Source organism: Trachypithecus francoisi, unplaced genomic scaffold (assembly GCF_009764315.1).
Source record: "Trachypithecus francoisi isolate TF-2019V2 unplaced genomic scaffold, Tfra_2.0 Lachesis_group18, whole genome shotgun sequence".
NCBI classification, from domain to species: Eukaryota; Metazoa; Chordata; class Mammalia; order Primates; family Cercopithecidae; genus Trachypithecus; species Trachypithecus francoisi.
Genome location: NW_022681463.1, coordinates 38045531 through 38066836, shown reverse-complemented (window position 1 = coordinate 38066836; position 21306 = coordinate 38045531). Strand labels below are relative to the sequence as shown.

The 21306-nt window shown below is 37.2% G+C and overlaps 1 protein-coding gene across 2 annotated transcripts in view; it reads left to right on the top strand.

The window, feature by feature from the left end:
- Positions 1-19007, top strand: part of SLAIN1 (SLAIN motif family member 1) — a 66507-nt gene extending 47500 nt beyond the window's left edge. For both annotated transcript variants that reach the window (XM_033177481.1, XM_033177482.1), the window contains 4 exons: positions 781-1122; positions 8106-8261; positions 15623-15905; positions 17921-19007. In XM_033177481.1, the coding sequence (XP_033033372.1) occupies positions 781-1122; positions 8106-8261; positions 15623-15905; positions 17921-17996 (857 nt within the window). In that variant the 3' untranslated portion in view covers positions 17997-19007. The remainder of the gene's footprint in view (positions 1-780; positions 1123-8105; positions 8262-15622; positions 15906-17920) is intronic.
- The last annotated feature ends 2299 nt before the right edge of the window (positions 19008-21306 follow it).

Genomic DNA, 21306 nt, shown 5'->3' with positions numbered 1-21306 from the left:
ATTTTATATCATTTAGTAAAAGCAAATTTAAATATTCTTTCTAAAAATATATATGGCTAAAATATTGTATGTCAGTTTCAGAAGTTAAGTAGTCAGGGTTAGACCACTTTTTTTAAAAAAAAACTGTAGTACTGGCAATGGGTTAAATAATGAGAACCTTGTAGTTTGACTATTTTTAGATGGTTACCATATAGGATGACCTAAAACTATTAGAAGTTTTGAGGTGTCAGTGTGCTTTGAAAGAGGTAACATTAGTAACATAAAAGAACAATAGAGAGATGACCTTGTGGGAAAATATTTGTCCCTCAGCTTTTAAACTTTCCCTTTGACTTTAAAAGTCGGGGATGGGGAGCAGAATGACTTCCTACTTGGGCGGAGATTTGAAGATTTTAATTGTTTTAACTCATAGCAAACTATTCATAATGAGATGAATATTTCTTCCTAAGTTCCCCTTCTAAAATATCTCTTGATTTGAAAAGGGATCATTTGGGGAAATTGATAGATATTAATGAATGAGCTGTGGCAGGTATATATAATCTTCACTGGAATTGGGGCAATCTTTTTGCAAAATAGAATTGTCCAATATTAGATATCTGTTTCATAGGTAAATGTGATTATCATCTTGGTAAACCTAACTTGTCAATTTAGTAAACTTGAGAACAAGATAATAAGTCTCTGTGAGTAATTTGTTTGGCACAATTTTTCATCTGATACTTGGTTAATTATAACTAAATGTTAGCTAGATCAAAAGACATTAGAATACTATTTGTTATTTTATAGGTCTCAGGCAAGATTATGCTTCTACTTCAGCATCTGTATCAAGACATAGTTCCAGTGTGTCATTGAGTTCAGGAAAAAAAGGGACATGTAGTGATCAAGAATATGACCGATACAGTCTGGAGGATGAAGAGGAATTTGATCATTTGCCACCACCTCAGCCTCGTCTTCCAAGATGTTCCCCTTTCCAAAGAGGAATTCCCCATTCACAGACTTTCTCCAGCATTCGGGATTGTAGGAGGAGTCCCAGTTCCCAGTATTTTCCTTCAAATAATTACCAGCAGCAACAGTATTATTCACCTCAAGCCCAAACTCCAGATCAGCAACCAAATAGGACCAATGGAGGTAGGTTGTATGCTTTTTTGGTATTTGATATGCTTTGATTTTTTTATATATGATCAAGAAATGTTTTTTGTGTTTTTGTTTTTGTTTTTGAGACAGAGTCTGGCTCTGTCCCCTGGGTTGGAGTGCAGTGGCACGATCTCGGCTCACTGCAACCTCCACCTCCCAGGTTCAAGCGATTCTCCTACCTCAGCCTCCCAAGTAGCCCGGGTACAGGCACATGCCATTATGCCTGGCTAATTTTTTTTTTTTTTTTAATTTTTATTTTTAGTAGAGACAGGGTTTCACCATGTTGACCAGGCTGGTCTTGAACCGCTAACCTCTGGTAATCTGCCCGCCTTGGTCTCCCAAAGTGCTGGGATGACAGCTACCATGCCCAGCCAAAAAACAGTTTTAAGAGAAATATAGATAATTGATCAATGTTTCTCAGATTTAAAAATCATCCTCCAGACCTTCTCAGTTTGGTCTAAGTTTGCATCTCTCATTGACTGGCTTCTGATTATGTGTCCCAGATTTATAAACTCACAGCTTCAAGAAAACCTCCATGACATAGCTGGCTCAGAATGAGTTATAAATGTGCAGTATCTCTGCATTGTTGCTGGTGCCTGTGGCACAGGCAGGGTGGTACAAGCCGAGAAGTTTGTGGTCAAGCCCATGGAGGTAAAGGCTGTGAGTTGTCATTCCTTACCTTGTGCACAGCCTTCAGTCTGTTACTGTCTGTTCCTAGCACAGAGTGAGGTTGTAAGCATGAATGATGATGCTTGCAGAGGATGCTGCTCTTACACAGCCAGATCTAGGGAAGTTTGGGATGTGTCTTTCCCTCTGATCTCCTGACATCTAGCATTAAGATCTGTGTAGCAGCAGGAACATGGAGGCTGCTGTCCATTAGCCTGTGGCATGGTAATGGGAAATTGATCTGTCTTGTCAACATAGTGGGTTGCTGTATTTGTCATTCTTTCATACTTTTTCTATCTCTTCATTTATCTTTCTTCCACACTCCCAGGAGTTAGACTCTGACTTCTAAGAGCTATGGGGGAAGCAATCATGTAATATTCTGAGCCTGGTGTGTTTTCGTACTAGTGATCACCTGGACCCTTACACACAAATTCTATATGTTATGGAGAAAAAAACAATTAAAAATAATTTATAATTATACAATTATAATTCTTAATTATATAGCACTATTACTCAAAACTGGGCCCAGAAGTGATCAAATGGTCTTTAAAAATATTTATAGGCCAAATATAAATTTTGTATTAGTGATCAGCCATTACCCTGTATTTAGTTTTTATGCTTTCTTCCTTTGTACCTGTATCATTCATGCTGATGCTAATTAAGAGATCATTTGAAAATATTTAAAATTTTATGTTCATAATTTTTCTTACTACCTTGAGATTTCAAGTTTAGAGGAGTGGTGGCTAAAAAAATGTCATCATGACTAACATTAAAACTCATAGCATCAGAAAGACGATGTATTCCATGTGCTTAGTAGAAGTCATAGCATCTTATTAAAATTGAGAGGGCACCTAGAGTCATTTCTCTAAAGCTTTTTTTTTTTCCTTAAGTGTTTTAGAACATCATAGTCAAGTTGCCAAGCAGATGCTAGCTCTGCATCTTGATTGATATTGTCAATAGGATCATTCTCCTCCACTTAGCTGTTTGTTGCACCTCAGAAAAGTGGTATTCACGTCTATCAAACACCATTTGAAAAGCATTAGGTTTCTATGAATCCTATGCTGGGATATTCTTCACAGTAAAGTGGAGACATACCACAGTTTAGGTCCCTTTGTGGTAGTTTTATTTCGCCTAAAATGTCTAGTTTTCACAATACAAGAAAAATGGAATACAAAGGCAATTTTCTGGATATGACTTCTGACTAGTTAGCTTAATGGTTGAGAGCAGAGGCTCTGAAGTCCAGTAGATCCTGAGTTTCTCAACTCTCTGAGGTTTGGTTTCCTTAACTAAAATGTGGGCGAGATAATATCTATCTCTTAGGAAACTTAGCTATAATTTCACACCAAACCATCTGGTACACATTTTCTCCACCTAAATATATTATAAGGAGTAAATGAAAATAATGAATGTTACATTGCCTGGAGCCTGGAGTGGATGTGCTAAATAAAGGTTGTCTTCTCCCCTTTTGTTTTTAAACTTTTATTAGCATATGATTCAGATGTCCTAGCCTGCATTTGTTACTATAGAATATTGAGCAAAACTGAAATAAGAATGGTAACTTTGAAACTAATCTATTAAATATTTTTCCAAATTATCAAAATAATATAGATAGGAGAAAATAATTGTTAAACTGTTGATTCATTTTAAAATAATTGAGAATAAACTAGAAATGTATATTAATATTTACTGCTTTCATAGTTCCTACACTGCTTAGATTTAAAGATATGGCTCATAAAACTTTCTGGGATATTTCTGGGATTCATAGAATTAAAAGAAGTATATCTGGAATAACTTGCTAAATTTCAAAATGACTAAATTTGTAGAATCTTTACCAACTTTCTTATAATTTCTACGGTATGGCAGGGGTTACTGGTGGCATGATGTAGTCCTTATTATCATGAGGACCTCCCCTGGAGCCTGTGTTGCCTAGGTGCCTACATCTAGCTGTTTGGTAGATAATGAGCGTCTCCTTTAGTTGTAAAGATTCCTGAGTCTTTGTTCATAGAGTGGTGAGTCTTGCTGCCTCTTTAATGTAAGCAAACTCATTTGAATTCTTTACTTGTTCTGTTTTTCCAGTTTCCTGCTACATCTCAGTCCTTGAAGATTAAAATGTTGATTTCTTGTTAAGATAGAAATAGAACATTACTTTTGGTTCCCTGAACTTTAAAGTATATGTGGTTATTAAAACATTCCACATTGTGGCCGGGCACGGTGGCTCACGCCTGTAATCCCAGCACTTTCGGAGGCCGAGGCGGGTGGATCACGAGATCAGGAGATGGAGACCATCCTGGCTAACAAGGTGAAATCCCGTCTCTACTAAAAATACAAAAAATTAGCCGGGCGTGGTGGCGGGCGCCTGTGGTCCCAGCTACTTGGGAGGCTGAGGCAGGAGAATGGCGTGAACCTGGGAGGTGGAGGTTGCCGTGAGCCAAGATCGCACCACTGCACGCCAGCCTGGGTGACAGAGCCAGACTCCACCTCAAAAAAAAAAAAAAAATTTCACATTGTTTGACAGGAAATGTACCTCATTTCCAGATGGTCTGACACAAGGTGGAGATCACAGCTTCATTCCAAGGGGAATACTGTCCTAAATATTTACACTTGGAAGACCTTATTTTTAAGAGCATATTTCAAGATTAAAGCTTTGTGAAACTGACTTGTTGCTTAAATATGAGTAAAGATTGGTTTTAAAGACTCACACAGATTAGAGACATAACCAGGTGTAATGTATGGACCTTGATTGGATCGTGGTTTAGAGGAAAAAACTTATGAAAGATATTCTTGGGATGTCTGAAAAATTTTGTATGCAGATTATCATATGATATTGTTAATTTGTTTACATGTGATTACAATATTGTGATTCTGTAGAATTACAATGTACATTTAAAGTGTCAAGATGTCTGAAGTTTTATCTTGTTTAGCAAAGCAAACAAATGTATATGTGGAGATGAATTAAATATGGCAAAATGGAAACAACTAGTATAGCCAGATGGAAAAACAGGTGTTTATGATACTATTTTTAAACATTTCTATATGTATGAAAACTATTATAGCAAATAGTTGGAGAGATATTTTAAAAAGAAATATAGAAGCTCAATTAATTTTCTCAATAGCATATAATTATGTTCCTGTGTCTCCCTGCTGCTTAAAAAAAAATATATATATATATAGAGAGAGAGAGAGAGAGAGAGAGGAAATATATATAGTGAAAATAGTCTAGTACTGATAGAGGCTGACTTTTTTACACTAGATTTTGTGATATTCAAAAGATCTAGATGTGGCCACTAAGAGTATGTAGAGATGAATCCTTCTAATTCCTCCCTTCTTACTACACTCTGTCTGCAAAATCATACACATAATATTTGCTGATATATGACGTACCTGCTGTTTGAGGCTGGGAACTTTAATAGGAATTTGGGAATATGAGACATACGATTGTTAAAAATAGGCCTCAAGAAGATAATGAGGAAAAGTGCCCAGGAATCTAACAGTCAGTGGCAATATTTGAGCATCCTTACTCTAGAACTACACACAGAAAGTAAAGAAATGTGTAAGAGGTAGATAGCTCAGCTGGGAAGTCCATAGAAAAGCTTCTCTATGCTGGGGAGAATTGTGCCAATTCTTAAAGTATTAGTAAGAGCCACATTACTTAGTAAGAGCCACAAGTATTAGTAAGTGCTTTCTACTGTAGCACTCTCTGCAATTTCTTATGCTTTCTTATTATACATATTATCTAAGTATACTTATTGTGCTTGTTTAATCTTCTGTCTTTTCCACTCCAAGGGGGCAAAAATTGCTGGACATGGTAACATTTAATAGGTATTAGTAATGTCAAAGGAGCAGTGTATGAAGGGGGAATACGAAGAGCTGAGTTTGATTTTGACTTGAATGCCTTTTGGATTAGTATTCAAGTATATCATTATTTTCTGGTTTTGCTTAAAAGAAAATGACCACAAGATTGAATGCTCTGATATGTGCACTTCAGTGTTTGGGAGTATATATCAATAAAGGTAAAAATATCTTGTAAGTTGGAGGGGTGAAAGAAATTTTAGATATTACAATGATTTATGATCTTCCATCGTTTACCCCTATCAAAATGTTAATCTTTAGTATTTACTTTGTTTGGAAGAAAATTTAATTTTAAGTTTAATTAAATTTATTTTACATTTTCTCTTTAGGATCAACAATGGGTAGGGAAGGATTGAGAAGCACTGGTATAGACTATAAACCTAGACCATCAATCTTGACTATAAACTCAATGGGACTCGGGACTGTATCTGCCTAATACACTGTGATATCCCCAACAGCTCACAGAGTGCCTGGTATTTAATGTAAACACAGTAAATGTTTGTTGCCTTGTTCATTTGTTCCTTCTCCAAAGTGAGGATGGGTGTCCACCTGGAGGGACCAGCCTGCTCACAGGTATGAGAGTTCTCCCCTGTGGTTGGGGAGCAGGCTGAGAGGTCAGGCCGGAGAAGTATAAAGAGCCTGTGCCTTGAAGGCCTCATCTAGGGTGTGCTCAGGAGCTTGACCTTTCAGTAGAAGGAGCAGGGAGGAATTGGAATTGGAGGGGTTTCAGCAAGTGGGTGACTAGATGTGTGCTGTGCTCTAGGAAGAGTGGAATCGGCTGTATGGGAGATGGATGGGAGAAACAAGACACAAGGGTACTTGGAGACCAATTAAGAGAATTTTGTGAAAATGTAGGTGATAAATAGTGAGGTAAGAACTAGGTGGTAGTGGAAGATTCACTAAATGTTTATGAGGCAGAATTAATAGAACTTGGAAAGTATGGTGCAAAGAGAAGGTGAATCTTGAGAGACTCCCAGACTTTTGGATTAGGTGATGTGCTGGACAGGGCTACAGTTTGTGGATCTAAGTAATGCAGAAGGAGTAGTGTGAAGGGGAGAAAGAAATTAATTCAATACTTGTCCTTGAATTAGTTATGGCTTAGTACTCATATATATGCTTTTTTTTTTTCAGCTTAAATGACCTGACATAGGTACTTTAGTTTTTTGGGGAATGTGTATTGATCAAGGAAAAAGTGTCTCATAGAGTTGTGGTCTTGTGGCTGGCTTATTTCACATGTGTTATTTCACACATCGCAACGTTGAGATCTGTATGTGACTCTCTGCTGCCTCTTGGTGGCAGAAGACAAACTTAGCAAGGCAAAAAAAATTGAAGCTATTCTCTTGGTCTTTTTCTTTTCCAAACGTTTGGTGGCGTACTCATGAAAGTTAAAACTTCCCAGAGATTAATGTGGTCATGTTAATGTCATGAGTGGATGTTTCAAGACATCTGAAGTTTGAATTTTATTAATTTGTTCCATTTCGATATGGTAGCAAAAGATTCAGTAAATGTTGGTTTTGATTCTTCTAGGTTTCTTTCTTTCTTTTTTTTTAAAGAAGCATGTAACAATTTCTAGGGTTGTTTTGGTAAATTAAATGGCTGTTTTGGTAAAAAAAAAAAAAAAGATTATTTTCTAACTTTTTAAATATAATTTTAGCAATTTATTGAATAGGAACAGATAGCTAACTGCTTAGCTACTCCCTGTGTCTTTTTATAGAAGTCTTGTTCTTCTTTAACACATTGTATTAGTCAGGGTTCTCTAGAGGGACAGAACTAATAGAATAAATGTATATATGAAGGGGCATTTATTAAGGAGCATTGACTCACACGATCACAAGGTGAGGTCCGGTGACAGGCTGTCTGCAATCTGAGGAGCAAGGAAGACAGTCGGAGTCCCAAATCCTCAAAAGTAGGGAAGCCGACAGTGCAGCTTTCAGTCTGTGGCCAAAGGCCTGTGAGCCCCCGGCAAACCACTGATGTAAGCCTGAGAGTCCACAAGCTGAAGAACTTGGAGTGTGATGCTCGAGGACAGGAAGCCTCCAGCACTGGAGAAAAGTGATGTCTGCTCCTTCCACGTTCTTCTGTGCTTTTATCCTAGCCATGCTAGCAGCTGATTAGATGGTGCCTACCAGATGGAGGGTGGGTCTGCCCCTCCCAGTCCACTGACTCAAATGTTAATCTCCTTTGGCAACAATCCTTACAGAAACACCCAGGAACAATGCTTTACATCCTTCAATCCAATCAAGTTGGCGCTCAATATTAACCATCACACATGTTTATTTGGTGGAACCCTTCTGGTTGGGGAGTGTGTTTTCCTGTACAGTAGGTTAGAAAGCTTGATCATCAGCATATAATAATTTTTATTTATTATTGACAACAATGTGACTTTTGTTATTTGCTTTTGAAAGCTAGTATTTTGGCTGCATAACATCTGTCATTTTTAACTTAGTAAAATTCTTTTCCAGATAAACTCCGAAGAAGTATGCCTAACCTAGCCCGGATGCCAAGTACAACTGCCATTAGTGGCAATGTTAGTTCTCCAGTCACCGTGCGAAATAGTCAGAGTTTTGACTCAAGCTTGCATGGAGCTGGAAATGGAATTTCAAGAATACAGTCTTGTAGTGAGTATAATTGTTTGATATAATTATATGTTATATAATTGTATAATTATTTTTTATAATTTTTAATTGTAAGGAAAATAACTTACAGTTCCATTTCTTTATATTTACTTGCAAGAACACTAAACTTTTCTCCTTGCCCTGTAACTTATTTTTTTATTTACCAGTGCCTGTGGTATCAATTAATAGTAGTAAATTGTTAATTGTATAATAATAGTAAATTATTTGTAGTCCTTTATGTAAGATATATAGTAGAAGTACTACATGGTGATTGATTTATCCACTCATCATACAAAAATTTTTTTCCTTGCAGATCCTCCCCTTTCTAGCTGTCTACCTGAATAAGCACACTTAATTCTGTCTAGCCATTCCTTTTGTCTTGGTTTTCACCTGTGCATACTTTTGTCCTTTTCCCCCCTAAATGAAGTTATATTTTAGTGTGTCTAAAGTAGTTTTTATCCACTCTATTTTAGCTTACCCCACAATCTGTTACTTACTTTCTGTGTTTCACCCAGCAGTGAGCGACACAGTGAGCATTAGGCCTAGTGCTGTGTGTCTTCACTTTATGTGGGGATGTGTTGTTTTGGCATCCCCCCCGATTCCTACTCATGCTGTCTATATGGGTTATTGCGGTTAAGTCTTACACTGACCTCTAGGAGGAAGGCACAAGGTCATATTACCAGCATTCATAAAAATGCCCAAACTTGGGAGGCTGACTGTGTTCTGAGTGTACTGGCCAAGAGTCATCAAACAGATGTCTTAAGTCTGCATCTAAAATGATTTGTAGCTCTTCTTCCTCAAACTTAGTTTTGGGTGTCAAATTGTATCTCCCTAACATACAGTGGTCTTTCATTTCTTTGTTTTAGTTCCTAATAACCAAGTGACATCATTTACTCTATACAAGGAACAGTGCTAACTAGTTTATATTCATTATCTTATTTAGTTCTACCAACAACTCTATGAATTAGTTTCTACTGCCATTCTTATTTTGTGGAAGAGGGAACAGTTCTGACAGGTTAAGGAACAGTTTGTCCAAGGCCATGCAGGTGGAAGAGCAGAGAGGCAGACCTAGGTCTGGTTACTCCCAAAGCTTATGCTTTTAACTGTTAGGATATTCTAGCTCCACGTGTTGTTCTTCTCTGCTTAGCATTCTTCCTTTACCTTCTTCGTTCAGTTTACTCCTATTTACTTGTATAATACAGTCCAAATACCATGCCCTTGGAAGTTTTCATTGCTTACTTGATCACCCTAACACACTTTCTCAAATACCCCCCAAACAATGCTAGAGTGGATTAGATTTTTGGTACTTACCTCTGTTATTCAATGTACCATGTTTTACCATTAATGTATTTGTCTTCCATACTAGATTGTAAGCTCCCTCTGGGCTTGGACCATCATTTATTTGATTTTCTGTTCCCAGTGCCTGATGTGTTACCTGAACATAAGGAACTCAGTGAATGCTTGAGTGAAAGCCACAGGATTCTATGTTAAGGCTTGACCTGTTAAATATTTGAACCAATGACTGGTATAAGGACACGGAAACAACCTATGAAATTTGCTAATGGTGGAAACTGAGAGAACTAATAACTAATTTTATGTCAGGAGGTTACAACAATGGGCCAAATGTATCATGAAGAAAGTTAGCTGATAGAAATATACAATTCTATATCTGAATTACAAAAATCAGTAACGTACCAGCCTAGACCACATGATGAAATCCCGTCTCTACAAAAAATACAAAAATTAGCCAGGCGTGGTGGCCAATGTCTGTAGTGCTAGCTACTTGGAAGGCCAAGGTAGGAGGATCACCTGAACCCAGGAAGTTGAGGCTGCAGTGAGCTGAGATTTCACCACTGCACTCCAGCCTGGGCAACAGATAGAATGAGACCCTGTCTTGGAAAAAGAAAAAAAAGAATCAGTAGTGTAAGTGTAGGATGAGAGAAATACAGTTTTGAGAATAGCAAATATGGTAACAATTAGGAATTTTTGTTGACTCCAACTCAGTGTGTATTAGTAGCAGATTTGAGTGCCAGAAAAGTGTATGTAACCCAAAATAGAATGTACACTGCAAAGAATGTTCAGTTTTGATTGAAGTTTCCCCAAAATGATGGGAAATGTCAAAAGGATACAGGAACCAAGTTGAAGGAATCTCCTAATGGCCAAATATGGGACAGTTTGAGCCACAGAGTAAATAATTATAGTAATGGATTATAACTGATGGAATAAAATAAATATGCATGGATTCATACTTAATTGGATAAATAGAAAGAGGGGAACATCTTCTTTGTAGTAGATTCCAATTCATGCATGTAAAAGAAATGAGGAAATTATAAAAATCATCATTTCTAAGTCAAGCATAATACTGAGAGAGAGCCCCCAAGAAGAATAATAATGTGTAGGAGAAAGAGGACTCACGTAACTTTTGTTTCAAATCTTAAGATTATGCTCTCATTTACTTTCATTTCTGAGCATTCTAAGCCACTGTTATTTATGCATTATAAATTCTTATCATGACAATTTCTAGTTCTGGGCCATTTTGCCTTCAGGAAAGAACAGAGGTAGGATAGAGAGTTGGAAAGGCTGCAAGTATAGAAGGAGGAACACAGTTGTAGTCAAAGACCTGGTTTTGGGTCTTTTCTTAATAATAAACTTTCTGGAAAGTTAAGTATTCTTTATGAGTCTCGTTTTCTCATTTGTAAAATTAGGATTATGCCTATTAATTTTAACTAGTTTCTCTTATGTGTGTTTTTTTTAAATCAAGGGTAGTTATATATGTTATATGTAGGAGAGAGAGTAGGATTGTATTCCTGAATAAACTGTTCTGGAATTTCATTGACTCTGTAGATCAATTTTTGGAAGATCTTAACAATATTAAGTCTTTGCATCCATTAATGTGGAATAGTCCTTCGTTGACTTAGGTCTTTAATATCAGTGAAGTTTTGTAGCTTTCTATATAGAGGTTTTGTGTTTCTATAGTTAAATTAATTTCTAGGTATTGTGATTTTTATTAAGTAGTGTTTTTGTAAATAGTATTTCCTCAGGTTTCTTTCAGTTTCTACTAGTTTGCTAGTATTTTGAATAGAATTGATTTTTGTGTTTTGATATTGAATCCAGCAACTTTGCTAAATTAATATCCTAATAGTTACCCAATATAATGAGTGCATATGATCACCAAAACATGTTCAAAAAGGTTCATGAAACCCCCGATTAGAAATAACCTAGCTTTCTGTCATCAAGGGAATAATCACATTTATACAATGGAATACTGCTTAGTAACACAGCAGCACAGGTGAATCTCACAGACAAAGTATCTAGTGAAAGAAGCCAGATTAAAAGGTTCACATACTAGTAAGTCTGTTCCTAGGAATGTCCTCAAAATAGGAAAAAAACAGTCTGTTGTGATAAAAGTGGGAATAACACTTACCTTTGGAGGAGGTTTGACTAGGAAGAGGCATGAGAGAGCCTTATAAGGTGCTGGTGATGCTTTTTATCTTGATAGGAGGAGTGGTTACATGAACATGTTCACTTTGAACATTCACTGAGCTTAGACTTAAGATGTATGTATTTTATATATATTATGCTTCAGAAGAAATTGAGCCAAATTCATGTATTGAAGGTTTTTAAAAAATTAACACTTTTTTAAAGCAGTTTTCAGCTTATAGAAAAATTGAACAGGAAGTACAGAGAATTCCCATATAATCCCTCACCCTCTGTATCCTCTTAGTTTCCCCTATTATTAACATCTTGTGTTAGTGCAGTAGACTTGTTACAGTTGCTGAATGAGTATATTAAAAAATTGCATGGTTAAAAACTAGCAAATTAAGGCATTACAGAATTGGTTAGAAAGAATCTTAGAGATGATTTGTCAACCAAGAGAACTTTGCTGTGTCACGAAGCTAAATGGGAATACACCTAAGGGAGGATCTTATATAGACCTTATTTTTTATAAAGTTGTTTTACTACTATACACATATTTCGGCATTTCTTTTCTTTTTTTTTCTTATATCAATAGTTTTTGGGGTAGGTATAGCTGGTTTTTGGTTACATGGATGAGTTCTTTAGTGGTGATTTCTGAGATTTTGATGCACCTGTTACTGAAGCAGTGTACACTGTACCCAGTGTGTGGTTTTTAATCCCTCAGCACCCTCCCAAACTTCCCCACAAGTCCCCAGAGTCCATTATCTCCTTCTTATGCCTTTGCATCCTCATAGCTAAGCTCTCACTGACACGTGAGAACATACAATATTTACTTTTCCATTCCTGAGTTATTTGACTTAGAATAATGGCCTCTAGCTCCATCCAAGTTGCTGCAGAATATTACTTCGTTTCTTTTTATGGGTGAGTAGTATTCCTTGATGTATATATATTACATTTTCTTTATCCACCCATTGATTGATGGGCACTTAGGTTGGTTCCATATCTAAGCCATTGCAAATGGTGCTGCTATAAATATGTCTTTTTTTTCAAATAATGACATCTTTTCCTTTGGGTAGATACCCAGGAGTGGGATTGCTGGATCAAATGGTAATTCTACTTTTAGTTCTTTAAGGAATCTTCATACTATTTTCCATAGTGGTTCTACTAATTTACACTCCCATCAGCAGTGTAAAAGTGTTCCCTTTTGCCATGTCCACACCAACATCTATTGTTTTTGACTTTTTAATTATGGCCATTCTTGCAGGGTAAGGTGGTATCTCATTGTGGTTTTAATTTGCATTTCCCTAATGATTAGTGATGTTGAGCATTTTTTTCATTTGTCTGTTGGCTGTGTATCTTTTTTTGAGAAATATCAATTCATGCCCTTTGCCCACTTTTTGATGGGATTACTTTTTTTTTTTCTTGCTGATTTATTTGAGTTCCTTGTAGATTCTGGCTATTAGTCCTTTGTCAGATGCATAGTTTGCAGATATTTTTTTCTGCTCTGTGAGTTGTCTGTTTACTCACTGATTATTTATTTTGGTGTGCAGAAGCTTTTTAGTTTAATTAGGTACCGTTTATTTATGTTTGAGTTGCCTTTGCTTTTGGGATTTTAGTCATGATTTCTTTGTCTAAGCCAGTGTCCAAAAGAATTTTTCCAATATTATCTTCTAGAATTTTTATGGTTTCAGGTCTTAGATTTAAGTCTTTGATCCATTTTGAGTGGATTTTTGTGTAAGGTGAGAGATGAGGATTCAGTTTCATTCTTCTACATGTGACTTGCCAGTTTTCCCAGCACTGTTTACTGAATAGGGTGTCCTTTCCCCAATTTATGTTTTTGTATGTTTTGTTGAAGATCAGTTGGCTCTAAGTATTAGGGTATATTTCTGGATTCTCTATTGTTTGGTCTATGTGCCTATTTTTATAGCAGTACCATGCTGTTTTGGTAACTGTAGCCTTGTAGTATAATTTGAAGTTGGTTAATGTGGTGCCTCCAGATGTGTTCAGATGTGTTCTTTTTGCTTAGTCTTGCTTTGGCTGTGTGGCTGTTTTTTGGTTCCATATTAATTTTAGGATTGTTTTTTCTAGTTCTGCGAAGAATGATGGTGGTATTTTGATAGAATTGCATTGAATTTGTAGATTGCTTTGGGCAGTGTGGTCATTTTACAATATTGATTCTTCCAATTCATGAGCATGGGATGTGTTTTTGTTTGTGTCATTTGTGATTTCTTTCAACAGTGTTTTGTAGTTTTCCTTGTAGAGATTTTTCACCTCCTTGGTTAAGTATATTTCTAAGTATTTTATTTTGTATTTTACAGATATTGTAAAAGGGATTGAATTCCTGATTTAATTTTCAGCTTGGTTGTTGTTGGTATATAGCAGTGTTACTGATGTGTGTACATGTGTACATTGATTTTGTATCCTGAGACTTTACCGAATCCATTTATCAGATCTAGGAGCTTTCTGGATGAGTCTTCAGGGTTTTCTAGATATACAACCATATCATTGGCAAACAGTGACAGTTTGACATCCTCTTTTCCAATTTCGATGCCCTTTATTTCCTTCTCTCCTATAAGTACTCTGGCTAGGACTTCCTGTGTTATGTTGACTAGAAATGGCGAAAGTGGACATCCTTGTGAAGGATGTTTTGTTCCAGTTCTCAGGGGGAATGCTTTCAGCTTTTCCCCGTTCAATATGATGTTGACTATGGGTTTGTCATATATCGCTTTTATTACTTTGAAGTAAGTCCCTTCTATGCCTATTTTGTTTTTATGATAAAGGGATGCTGGATTTTATCAGATGCTTTTTTTTATATCTATTAAGATGATCATATAGTTTTTGTTTTTAATTCTGTTTATGTGATGTATCACATTTACTGATTTGCCTATGTTAAACCATTTCTGTATCCCTGGGATGAAACCTGCTTGATCATGATGTGTTATCTTTTTGATAACACATGTATCAGTATTTCTGTGTATAGATTTTGCCTTGTATACTTGCGCAAATTTTTTTAAGGAAAAACTAAATTTAAGGAAATATTTTCAAGAGATGATAAATAAAACCATAGATACTTTTTGGGGTTTTTTTCCCCCTTATATTTATTTCAAAAAAGTATATATCATATATTTTATGATTAAGTAAATTCAACTGTTTTAGAAAACAGGGTATGTCCATGTTTAACCATATTGCAAGTACTAGGCAGGAAAGGCTTGGGTAGTTAGTAAGTAGGCAGAATCTGTGCATAAGTTTCTATTAAATTTGATTGTTTTCCTTGGAGAAAGGGATTAAAAAATTTAAAAACTTCTGCCCACCAGTTTGTTACCTTTTAATGTGAAATGGCACACAAAGTTGGGTCAGTATATAGATGAAATTTTTAAGGGTTCTTACCCAGAGAGTTCCCGGTTCCCTTCATTTTATAGGTTTTGCTACTATTATATATGTAATAATGCCCAGCAACTCAAAGAGATAAATGACATATGAATATTATTTAAGAAATATATCTGTAATAAACTGTTTATACCTACAGATACCACCTCTGTCTTCTTTTCTATAATTACAACTATTAAAGTATCTCCTCATTTTATTTTCATGGAACCACCACCAAAGCAAGCATCAAGAAATCCTAATTTCTAGCAAGCAAGCAGGGAAGACTTTGTCTTGTAAGAACTCAGAGATTATCACATTTGTAAAGGAAAGGAGGCTGTGCTTAGAACTGGCTTCTGCATATAGCCAGGCACTCCAAAATGTGGCTGATGGACAGACCAGGAGATCCGCGTCAAGGATTAGAATTTTCCATGACTCAGTGCCATCTGGAGCCTATATTCCATTTATCTCCTCCTGTGTATATTGTACTCTCAGGCATAATTGGCTCTTCTGAAAATAACACACATTTCCTGAGTTGGATAGTGGTAGAAGCTCGCTCACATGAATATCATTTTCTCTTCTAGTTCCATCACCAGGACAGCTTCAACACAGAGTCCACAGCGTGGGGCATTTCCCAGTGTCTATCCGACAACCTCTTAAAGCCACAGCCTATGTGAGTCCAACCGTTCAAGGCAGCAGTAACATGCCTTTATCAAACGGCTTACAGCTGTATTCCAACACAGGAATCCCCACACCGAACAAAGCTGCAGCTTCTGGGATAATGGGTCGCAGTGCGCTCCCAAGACCTTCATTGGCAATAAATGGGAGTAACCTGCCTCGAAGCAAAATTGCACAACCTGTTAGAAGGTAAGAATCTTTATTTGCATAATTTCATTTGCAGTGTGGAACTAGAAACTGCTCCAGACACATGCTGACCTTTCCTTTGGCTCACTTTAACCTTAGTAAGTCACTACCCTTTATGGCCTGACTTGTGCTCTCCTCCCTTTGAAAAGTGATGGATATCCCTGTGTCGGTCAGGTCCCCTTCTCTCTGATGTCATTGTCTTCCCTTACTCCCTCATCACTATCACTCCTAACACTTTTGCTTTTACCAGATAAGCTTGTCTCCAGAGCTTTTGTAGCTTTCTTCTCCCAAGTTATTTGCATGGCTTGCTCCGTGCCTCCTTCAGGTCTTTGCTCAGATGGCAGCTCTATCCAAAAATTGTAGGGTGGGGGAGTTGACTCTTCGGTTCATTGCTGTGTGTCCCCAGTGCCAAGAACTATGCCCAATATGAATAGGATCTCAAATACTTGTTGAATCAGTCATTTTTAATGAAAATATGGAAAAATGTGTCAGGCATATGTGCACATGCACACCCTCCTCCCACACATTTATGGTTTGAAAAGGATCTTAATGACATTCACCTGGGGCTTTATCAGCTTATGTTGGTAAGTTCGGTATGGTTCAGGTAGAAATTTTTTTTTTTCCCCTTCAAAGTTTCAGAGTACTTCAAAGGACATTTTAGTCCAGCTCCTGGTCATGATGTACCCTCTTGAACTGAATATCATGGAGTGTCTTATATTAAAAATCCATAAAAGTGGTTTGAGGAAAGATTGGTAGATGAGGAAATAAAGACAGTAAATACAGACAGCTCTTTCAAGAAATTAGGATGTGAAGGAGGAGAAGGAGGAAACATAGTAAAAGTTGGAAAGAGGTGGAACAAGCAATTTTCTCTGTCTTTATGCATTTATGGATATATAAATAGTTATGTTTTTTGTTTAGAAGTAATGGATGCTCAGATCAACAACAAATTTCGAAAAACAGAAACTGTTGAAAAATAGAAAAGTAAAGACTGACCCATAATCCTACTACCAGATAGAAACAATTTTGGTACATGTTTATTTATTCAGTAAATTTTGGCTTATTCTGCTTTGTAAATGCCAAGCTGCGTCATCATGCTGATGGCTGACTAGAATTACATTATTTGATATATATGGTTATTATATACCATACATTTATCCTTGAATTTGTGTCTCCAGACTAAACTCTTGGAAAGGTCACTGCTAGACAATATGAGATGGTCTATTTCCCCAAACTTAAGCAAATACTAGGTATTATTCCTTTTAATTTTTTTAATTTAAATTTTTTATTTTATGTATTTTTTTAGAGACAGGGTCTTGCTCTTTTGCCCAGGCTGGAGTGCAGTGGTGTGGTCGTAGCTTGTTGTAACCTCAAACTCCTGGGTTCAAGTGATCCTCCTGCCTTGCTAGGACTACAGTGCATGCCACCACTCCCAGATAATTTGAAAAAAAAAAAAAATTGTAGAGATAAAGGTCTTGCTGTGTTGCCCAAGCTGGTCTTGAATGCCTGGCCTCAAGTGTTCCTATTGCCTCGGCCTCCCAAAGTGTTGGGATTATAGATGTGAGCCACTGCACTCAGCCGAAGGTTCTTTTTAAATGTTTTGCCAACATGATAGGCAAATCTTCAATTACTAATAAGGTTTTGAAAATTTCTTCATATTCATTTGCTGTTTGTATTCAACAGAGTAACCATTTATGTTTTTAGGCCATTTTTCTAGCCAGGAGTCTAATTTTCTTACTTTAAAATATGTTTTATACATTAAGGATATTGGCCCCTTTATTTATGTTGGAAATTTACTTGTACAAATACAACATGCATGACACTGTGCCATGAACTGGGGCTCTGGGAGATAAGCATGCAGTGAAGACCCGTAAGTGTGAACCACAAGGTACACTTGAGATACTGTCAGTGGCTTCTCATTACTGCAGTGTAGGAGCATAGATGGGAGAGTAGGTCAAAGTAAGTGATGTGACTCACAGGATTATTAACAATCTCTCTGTGTTTTTCTTGTCTCTTTTTAGTTTTCTTCAGCCTCCAAAGCCTCTGTCTTCACTCAGCACTCTGAGGGATGGAAATTGGAGAGATGGTTGCTACTGATGCAGTTTTATGTACCCTTGAAAAATGGGAAAGAAGTAAAAATGAGGGTTGTGTTACCTAGCTGGCTGGGTAGCAGTGGATGTTGGGATATTCTTTCCCTTTTGTGTTTTAATATATTTACTGCATTGTTTCTCAATGGACCAGTCACCAGAGACTAATTATTGCACTTAAATATTTGCCTGAGATACTGCAACATTCTCAAACCCATGGTTGCAGTATTGTGACACTTAGATCTAGGAAGTTTTTGTAGAACTACTCTGTACCTGAATACATTTTGAGAGAATTGAGATGTATCAATAATGCTTTGCCATATGAGTTTTTTAAAGTAACTTGTTCAATTTACTTACGTGTTCTAAACATCTTTCCATTACATGTTCTGTATTTTAATACATTGCATATTGACAACTAGGTTCTATAATGTATGCTTTGAAATTTACTTTTATATAGTTTACAGGAATTTTATTTTTTGTGCCTATTTCTTTTTACACCTATGTGAACCACTATGGAACAACTTAAATTTTGTGCCATAAAAATATTTTTGTGGTAAGGTACTATTTTTTTAGCTCTAGGGATATATCAGCAAAAACACATCATGCAATTTGAGAGGCATAATTTTGTGTTGAATGAGCACAACATAATTTGAAGCATTGCAAGGAGATAGCCAGACAGCAGAATTAAATGGTCCTGTCTTTTTCATTGTTAATTTATTGTCATACATGGGTTTCATATTTATAACGGCATCATGAGCTCATTGCACTTAATACCTGCAATGTTTGCTACTATACCACAATTGATTTTCAATACTTTATTACAAAGGATGAAACTGTAATGTTTTATTAACAATGCTTCTGGAAATGAATGCATTTTAAAGCAAATAAATCTTTTTGATAGACCTTTTACAAAATCCATTTGCACTAATGAATGCTTTCTTATGGCCTATAACTTAATATTTGTTACTGTGTACACTGCTGTTTTGGAATGTTCAGAAATAAAGACTCTATTTCAGCAATATCAGGTCATGCATGAATGTGCAGCATAAACAGTATAACTACACACGTGTTTCACTACAATTGTGAAAATGGTTATTGTTACCCTGTTCTCGTGCAGGGCATTTATATCTCAAGCAGGTAGACTTAGAATATTCACATTCATAAAATTATTTTTCTTTTCCCAAATATTCCTGATAAGAAATGTGTGATTTTCTTACATCAGTTAGGTAGATTTACAGTGAGGTTTAGGTTCATTTAAAGAGGCCACTAAAACTCACGCAGCCTGTTGCTGAGAAACACATTTACAGATGAACATTGTCAGTGGAGATTTTATTTTATTTTATAGGAGTTGAATTTGAAATACTTTCTCAGTGTCAGTAAAATAGCAAAGTGCTAGCCTTATTCTACATTATATGTGATAAATGTTGGAAAACTTTACTTGAAGGTACTGTGGGAAGTTTAGGCAAAGTTTTTATGTTAGGTTTTAAAATGGAGTTCTACCTATAGTCATTAGAGGTTTTTAGTTTTTTTAAAGTGTACCTTTGTATGTAATTCTGTCTAGAACTAAAAGGAATGTTTGTTTAAATAACTTGCACTTTAAGTGGAATGTGACCTAGAGGAGGTGAGATATGAAAAGGGAAGTAATATTTATTAAGCACCCCTTCAGTCAAAAGAACTGTGCAAGATGTTTTATATACATTTATCTAGGTCTAACTTTCACCTACTATTATCACCATTTTAAAGATGAAGACACAAGTCCCACAGAGGTGACTATTTGTCAGTTTTTGCATCACTATAAAGGAATACCTGAGATTGGGTAATTTATAAAGAAAAGAGGTTTAATTGGCTTATGGTTCTGCAGGGTGTACAGGAAGCATGGTGCCAGCAGCTGCTTGGCTTCTGGTGAGGCCTCAGAAAGCTCATAGTCATGGCGGAAGGCAAAGGGGGAGCTGGTGCATCACATGGCGAGAATGACAGCAAGGGGTGGGGCGGGGTTTCCACACTTTTTAAAAAACAACCAGATTTGTGCGAACTCAGCGAGAGCTCACTTATCACCCAGGAGATGGCACTAAGCCATTTATGAGGGATCTGGCCCCGTGATCCAATCACCTTCCACCAGGCCCCACCTTCAACATTGGGGGTCACATTTCAACATGAGATTTGGAGGGGACAGATATCTAAACCATATTGTTGTGCCCCGGCCCCCAAGTCTCATGCCCTCCTTGGATTACAAAATGTAATCTTCTCTTCCCAACAGTTGCCCAAAATTTTAATTCATTCCATTAAGTCCAAAGTCCTGAGTCTCATCTGAGACTTACCTTCTTCCACCTATGAACCTGTATTACCAAAACAAGTTATTTACTTCCAAGATACAATGGTGGTACAGGCATTGGGCAAACATTTCCATTCCAAAAGGGAGAAATTGGCCAAAAGAAAGGGACAACAGGCCACACATAAGTCTGAAACCCAGCATGGTAGTCATTAAATCTTAAAGCTCCAAAATAATTTCCTTTGACCCCATGTCCTCCATTCAGGACACACTGGTGCAAGGGGTGGCCTCCCAAGGCTTTGGGCAGCTCTGCCTCTGTGATTTTGCTGGGTGCAGCTCATGTGGCTGCCCTCACAGGCTGGAGTTGAGTGCCTGCAGTTTTTGCAGGCTCAGGATGTAAACTGCCAGTGGCTTTACCATTCTGGGGTCTGAAGGGCAGCAACCCCCTTCCCACAGCTCCACTAGGCCATCCCCAGCGGCAGCTCTGCAGGGGGCCTCCAAATCCACATTTCCCCTTAGCACTACCCTGGTAGAGGCTGCTGTGAGGGCTCTGCCTCTGTGGCAGGCTTCTGCCTGGACACCCAGGCTTTCTGATACATCTGCTGAAACTAGATAAAAGCTGCCAAGCCTCCTTCACTCTTGCATTCTGTGTATTTTCAGACTTAACACCATGTAGGAGCCACCAAGGCTTATGAATTGCCCTCTAAAGAGGCAGCCCAAGATGTGTTTGTGGCCCTTTGAGCCGAGGCAGGGGCCAGATTAGCTGGGATGCAGGGAACAATACCCTGAGGCTGCACCGTGCAGTGGGCCTGGCCTCTTAAACCATTCTTCCCCCATAGGGCTCCTAAGCCTGTGATGCGATGGACTGCCTCAGAGATTTCTGAAATACCTTTGAGGCCTTTTCCTATTCTCTTGGATATTCGCATTTGGCTTTTTTTCCGTCATGCTAATCTCTCACGTGGTTGCTCCACAGGCCACTTGGATTCCTTCTCTACCACAGGGCCAGGTTGTGACTTTTCCAGTTTTTTTTTTTTTTTTTTTTCCAGACAGA